Genomic DNA, 7540 nt, shown 5'->3' with positions numbered 1-7540 from the left:
TGTGAATCCATCTGGTCCTGGTGCTTTTTTCTTAGGGAGTTCTTTGATGGCTTGTTCAATTTCTTTTTCTGATCTGGGTTTATTTAAGTATTATATAATAATTAGAGAAATGCAAATCAAAAGAACTCTGAGGTATTACCTCACACCCAGCAAATTGACTAAAATGACAACAGGGGAGAGTAAGGAATGTTGGAGGGGATGTGGCAAAATTGGGACATTGATGCATTGCTGGTAGAGTTGTGAATTAATCCAACCATTCTGGATGGCTATTTGGAACTATGCCCAAAGAGCTCTAAAAGACTGCCTGCCCTTTGATCCAACCATATCATTGCTGGGTTTGTACCCCAAAAAGATCATAGGGAAAAAGACATGTACAAAAATATTTATAACCACCCTCTTTCTGGTGGCAAAAAACTGGAAAATGAGGGTATGCCTTTCAATTGGGGAATGACAACGAATTTTGGTATATGCTGGTAATGGAATACTATTGTGCTCAAAGGAATAATAAATTGGAGGAATTCCATGTGAACTGGAATGACCTCCAGGAATTGATTCTGAGTGAAAGGAGCAGAACCAGGAGAACATTACAGAGACTGATACACTATGGTAAAATTGAATGTAATGGACTTCTGTACTAGCATCAATGCAATGACCCAGGACAATCCTAAGGGATTTATGGAAAAGAACGTTACCCACATTCAGAGGGAAAACCGCAGGAGTGGAAACACAGAAGAAAAACAACTGTTTGAATACATGGGTTGATGGGGACATGATTAGGATGTAGATTATTAATGAACACCCTAAGAACAATTATGAATAATATGGAACAATTATGAATAATATGGAATTGATGACACAGGAAGAAACCAGTGGAAATGTGCATCGGCTACTAGGGGGTGGAGGGGTGGCGAGGAGAGAGAGCAAGAACATGAATCATGTAACCATGGAAAATTTTTTCAAAGAAAAAAAAATTAAAAAGACTCAGATTTAGCAAAGAGTTTGGTAACATTTTGTACAATCAAGAAATCATTTTTATATCCTACAAATCCTACCAGCATGTCTTTGGCCTCCCTTATTTCATGGGGGGAAGGGATTAATCACTCATGAGAAACCTAGCATCTCCAGATCATTGTGTAGGAATTGGAATGGACCTCAAACGAGATGAATGATATTCAATACACTTTGACTCTATCGGTAATAATTATTTTGTATCTTTCAAGATTGTAGAAAGGAATTGTATTGTCATTATAAAGTATGACTTTTGTACTGTACCAAAGTGCTATACTACAGTATTTAAAAGGGTAACAATTAGAAGAGTGATTCGTTTTGATCTTCTTGACCCAAGAAGGTAGCCCAATGGGAATGGCTACAATTTACTAAAGTAAACTTATGCTTGATTATCAGGAAATACTGTTTAGAAATGTCTCTGACTCAGGATCCATGGAAAAGAGAAGACTGACATTTAAAATAAGAGCCAGATGTGTAAGCATATGAAGGAGGAAAATATATTTGTGTAAAGTACCTCACAACATTCTGAACGAATAATCAATGATTAACATACTCCTACTCCATATACCAGTGACGGGAAAACTATAGCCCTTGAGTCGATGAGGCCCCCTAAAATGTTCTATCTGGCCACACGACATTATTCTTAATCTGACAAATACAATGAGTAGAATACAATACAATGAAACTTCAAACGAATTGCCTTAGAAACAGACTGACAGATGAGCATTTCCTTTCCTTTGGCCCCCCTATTTAAAAGTTTCCCCATCACTGCCATATACCAATCCTATCCTGATGATTCTGACCATCACCTTGCCATAGCTCAAGTGCCATCCTCAATCTCCCACTTCCCATTGCTTTAGTTCTATCTCCCTCCACCTGTACACACACACACACACACACACACACACACCTCTAACCTCTTCCTTGATGTATATACTCTATCAACTGCTTTTTGACCTTTTAACTAAATATCCCAGAGGTATCTTAAAATATCTAAAATAGAACTAATTGTCTTACCTCTATACAAATCCAACCATCTGCTGAACTTCCTTCTTGTTATAGTGTCATCTTCAGCTCCTCTCACAAACACACACCACCTAGTCATTCAGTTGTCAAAATTTGCTGTTCCTCTGCTCCCATCATCTCAGTTATATGTATCCCTCCCTCAAATCTCAGCTAAAGTTCTATTTTCTGCAAGAATCCTTTCCCAGTTCCCCTTCTTCTTCTTGCCTTCTCCTTCTTTTTCCTCCTTTCACTCTGTTATTACTCCCAATATGCCCTGTCTACATCTTATCTGTACATTCATGATTGACTTCTACCTGCTGCATTATATTGAGAGCTCCTTGAGAGCAGGAACTCTGTGTGTGTGTATGTGTGTGTTGGTGTGTATCCAAACATTTTCGTTGTATCCAAAATTTTCCACAGGAACAACTGTGGACCTGGGACATAGCTGTGGCTTGGTAAAGGCTGTTTGACTGGCTGACCAATAAGAAAGCATACAAATGGAGAAAGAATTGCTCTTCCCTATAGAGCCTATGAGTCACCAGTCTGATGAGGTTTGCAAAATCAACTTTCAAGAATAGTCATCACATTAAGAGGCAACATGTCTTAAGCCCTTCTTTATAAATCAATATAAATTGAATGAGTTTGCAAATGCTGTTTGAATATTAAGAGATTTGTCTAATTGACTAGAGTGAGCATTGGAAGTCATGTAGAGAAACACCTTCAAGTGATTCAGCGATTTCTGAATAGATGGAAGATATCAGATCCTTAAGCCCCACATTGGGAAATGCCTGAAACAAAAGATACATTCTCCCTCACAGGTTTTCCAGCCAACATTCTCTAAATGCCTGCCTCCACTTCCCATAGATATTGAATGCATTGAGGGCTGAAGGTCATCCAGTTAGACACCAGTTAAGTTGAGGGCAAAAAAGAAGAGGCAAGATAAAAGGGAGAATAGGTAGATAGTAACACATATATGTAAGCATGTGTGGTCCTTGAAGGGTGTGAGTGTGAGCATAATAGGATTCATTTCTATTTTAGCAAATAATTTTAAAGTCTCCTTTTTGAGATAAAGAGTCATATGATTGATGACCCTGTTACATGATTTCAAACCTTAGATCTCAGGCACAAAAAAATCATTATTATTCTTTGGACATCAACTTGGTAGGTAGTGTCCAATGAAGGGCACCCGGGGCATCTGTTTTGCCTGGGAACTTTATCATTTTTATTTAGAGTTTAAAGAAAGGCACATTGAACATTAACAATTCAGGTGAAACAATTATGGGAGAAGAGGCAACATTCTAACAAGAACAACAGGAACTGGAACCATCTTTGAAATCTAAAAACTAGAACAAAAAGTTGAGAAGAGCTGGGCTTCTGTAGCCTGAACCCTCAAAGAGATTGGCTCATCTCCTCCTCCTGCTCTATCTAGTGGATGTAGGAGATAAGGTAGGATATTTTCTGTTCTTTTCTGTACCAGGTTCTCACTGGTTTCTCACACATACTCTCCAGACTGGGGATCAGTAAATGAGCAGGCAGGCAGAAGAATGAGAAGATTGAGAAAATGAAGAAATATTTAAGGAGACATTAAAGGGCCTCAGCTTCTGTCCAGGAAAGAATCTAATCCCTTATTTAACCCTTAACATTGTTGAAAATGTCTCAGCTGGGAGTGAACTCAAAACCACTCTGACTGCCCTGTCCCAGTCCTTTAAGTGTTTGTCTGAGATGGGCTATATTCTAGTCAAACAGAGGCGGGTGAGAGAGGCAGGAGAAAGAAAAATCAGGTATTTCATGGGAGAATCTTCCCTTTAGAGCCCATGGAACTTTGGAAGAGAAAAATGGTGGAATTTCCCCACAGAGTCTCTCTTCAAACTGAACAATGGGCAATCCCAGAGCCAACCTCCACAGGCTATTGAAATAAAGGTATAATGGTTCGATATAATTTCACATGTGTAAATGAGTATAGTGGTACCTATGTCTAAAAAAGAATTCTATGGGCAGCTAGGTAGCACAGTGGATAGAGTACCAAGTCAGGAGGCAGGAATGAATGTATTCAAATCTAGCCTCAGTCAGTTCCTAGCTGTGTGACCCTGGACAAGTCACTTAACCCCAACTGCCTAACTATGACTTATCTTCTGCCTTCAAATCTTAGTATCACTTAGTATCAAAATACTTAGTATCAATTCTAAAATAGAAGATGAGGGTTTTTTTCATCATTTTTAACCTTCATCTTTTGTCTTAGAATCAATGTTGTGTATCTGTTCCAAGGTAGAAGAGTGGTAAGGGCTAGGCAATAGGGGTTAAATGACTTGCCCAAGGTCACCTAGCTAGGAAGTGTCTGAGGCCAGTGTTAAAAAGATGGAGGCACCAGGGATGTTAAAAAAAATTCTAAATGGTTGTGGGTACACACACTGGGTTGAAGGAGAGAAAGGACCAGGATAGGGAGACCAGAGTACACAGCTAAGCTGCTGCTAAACTGAGAAAAATGGCTCTTGGCCAACTGTCACCACTAGGCCAGAGTCTTTGAAACCACACAGGCAAGGTAAAACATTTTAACAGGTTTAATTATGTTTAACTAAAATAAAGGTGGGATAGGGAATTCTATACTTAAAACCTAAAGGGCAAATCACAGGGGCAAGGGGAGGACTTGTCTACTCTAATGTTAGTGACCTAATCAGACAGGGTAAAAGGAGAAGTACAAGAGTCACTGGGAGGGATGCTTCAAACCTGGTTCCAGCCAGGCTTGACCAGCACAGCTAAGGGCTGAGGGTGGCTTCGGGGTTCTCACGGTAATCCACAGATGATCACAGGATGTCAAAAGCCAAGGTGGTCCAAGGTATCCAAGTAGAGAGGGTGTGCTTGAGATGCTGTCCACCAGATCCCAAACTCCTCCTCCCCTTGGTGCTGCTCTGTAGTTCTTGTCCACTTGTTAGAAACCACCACCACTCAGGATCCCAGGGAAATCAGGATGCAGGGTGTCCTTTACCCTGAGATCTCCCAGGGCTAACAACAGTTTGTGCCAACCACTAATGGAGTCTCTCTCAGAGCACAAGCCCCTAATTCCTGCTCCTTCATTCCATCTTGGAATGCTCCAGCCCTTCCTGCTAGGTCAACCTTAATACTTAATTAATTACTAACTAATGTTCCTCACAACACCAAATTTGAACCTAGGACCTCCCATCTATAATCCTGGCTCTCAATCTACTGTCACCCAGGTGTCCCCTCTCTACCTTTTAAAAAAAAAACAAAACTCTACCTTCCACCTTAGAACTGATAACTCTGGAACAATGTCTCACCCACTTCCATGTCTTGGTGTCCCCAGGGCGACTGAGAGGAGCTGAGCTTTCTGAGGCTGGAACCACCAACCATGGCTGTGTTCACCACACCTGAGCAGTGGAAATCTGTTCTTGACATCACAATGCAGACCAGTACAAATTCAAGTTTACATCCTGTGGTTGAGGCATATGAAACATTTGTTTTTGACTACGTGGTGGACATCTTCTCTCTGGTCATTGCCCTGGTGGGGCTGGTGGGGAACAGCATTGTCCTGTGGCTCCTGGGCTTCCACATACAGAGGAGCCCCTTCTCTGTCTACATCCTCAACCTGGCTGTGTCTGATGCCCTCTTCCTTTGTACCTGCTTTGGGGTGCGTATGTGGGAAATTGTTGGAGATTTAAACCCTTTTGTCCTGGACGTGCTAGGGCCCTGCATCCTAAACCTGCCTTACTGGGTGAGTCTGAGCTTGCTGGCATCCATCAGCACCGAGCGCTGTCTCTCTGTGCTCTTCCCCATTTGGTACAGATGTCACAGGCCAAAACACACATCTGTTGCTGTGTGTGCTATCCTATGGGCTCTGTCTAGCCTGTTCTGGGGAACACTTGTGGCTCTTTATTTCCTTGAGAATCACCATGTCTTCGTTTTCCACCATGCTCTGGCCTTAGTCGAGTTCGGGTGGTTCGCCCTCCTCACCTGTGTGCTGTGCATTTCCAGCCTGACCCTGGTGCTGAGGGTCCAGTGCAGCTCCCAGCGCCAACGGCCACCCAGACTCTACCTCCTGGTCCTGCTCGCTGTCCTCCTGTTCCTGGTCTTTGGCCTGCCCTTGGGGATTATTGATGCAATGTGGTTTTCCAACATCTTCTCTTTAATGTCTTATGCGCACTCAAGACTCCTGGCCTGTGTGAACAGCAGTGCAAACCCTTTCATTTACTTCTTCCTGGGCAGCCATTGGAGTAGAAGAGGGAGGGAGCCCCTCAGGGTGGTCCTCCAGAGGGCTCTGGGTGAGGAGCAGGAAGGTGGGTTTGGGGTGAGGGACACTTCCCACCCCAACACTCTGGATAAATTATCCTGAAGATAAGAACAAGCTGTTCAGACATTGAATTTAATGCTCAGACATGGAATTGCTCATTGGCTTCATGAGGAGGAAAGGGAAAGAACATGGAACATGTAACCATGGAAAAATATTCTAAGTTAAATATATAAAATTTAAAAAGAGAACAGATATGAAACTATAAAAGAGTGTGTATTTTACAACATGGGATCTCAGCTCCTACTGGGGGCATCTGTAAACCTCTGACTCCTTTTCCTTGCCCACCAAATAAAGTCAGACTTGGTTCGATGAGTGCTTTCCTCCATCTTTTTCTTTCAGCATCAAGTCACCAAGGCAGGAAGTGTGATGGAGTATCTCTGGCACTCAACTTTCCTCAGACTGACATTGCAAAGTTCTACTATTGATTTTCTGTTTCCTTGGCTCTTCCCATAGTAGGTGACATGATCAACACTTTGATAGATATAACCAAGCCCTCAACAAGAGAACGCCACTAGATATGAGACCCTTCCCCAAAGTTGGAGGCAAGACATTTACTTATTTCCAGTTCTTCAGTCTGTATTCAGATGCCATCAGATCTTTTTCTGGGGGCTGATGGTATTTTTCATCATGAGTCCTTGGGACACTCTTGGATAACTGTATTGGTAAGAATAACTATTATAGTAATTATCACAGTTGTTCATCATACAAATTAACTGTTACCCTATAAAACATTCTCTTGGTTATGCTCACATCACTTTGAATCAGTCTATGTAGATCTTTTCCAGGTTTTTCCAAAATCATCCTGCTCACTTCTTAAAGCACAAAAGTATTTCATCACAATCATATACTTATTCAGCCATTCTCCAATAGACAGACATCACCTGAATATCCAATTCTTTACTACTACAAAAAGAGCTGGAATAACTATTTTTGTAGAAGTAGGTCCTTTTTACCTCTTTGGGATACAGATCTAGTAGTGGTATTGCTGGATCAAAAGGTATGCACAGTCTTAGAGTCTTTCCATCATAAATAAGGTGTTATTTTAAAGTCATTTGGAGGAAAATTCAAGAGGGGTTGGGTGAGTCCTTACCTTTCCTCTACCATCTTGGTTCTGCCTCCTTGCAGGTGTTTTTTCATGTGTTCGTTTTTAAAATGATTAAGAATCCAGATTATATTTCCCAGCCTTATTGAATATTTTGATTCTTCCACACATTATGTTCCAGT

General features: G+C 41.4%; 1 protein-coding gene across 1 annotated transcript; it reads left to right on the top strand.

Moving 5' to 3' along the window:
* Positions 1-5377: 5377 nt before the first annotated feature.
* LOC123232387 (mas-related G-protein coupled receptor member X4-like) lies at positions 5378-6358 on the top strand. The gene has a single exon (XM_044658815.1). The coding sequence runs from the start codon at positions 5378-5380 to the stop codon at positions 6356-6358; it is 981 nt and encodes a 326-aa protein (XP_044514750.1).
* Positions 6359-7540: the final 1182 nt, after the last annotated feature.

This window comes from Gracilinanus agilis, chromosome 1 (assembly GCF_016433145.1).
Source record: "Gracilinanus agilis isolate LMUSP501 chromosome 1, AgileGrace, whole genome shotgun sequence".
Lineage (NCBI taxonomy): Eukaryota > Metazoa > Chordata > Mammalia > Didelphimorphia > Didelphidae > Gracilinanus > Gracilinanus agilis.
The sequence above is the reverse complement of the archived record's forward strand: the minus strand, read 5'-3'. Positions and strand labels throughout refer to the sequence as shown.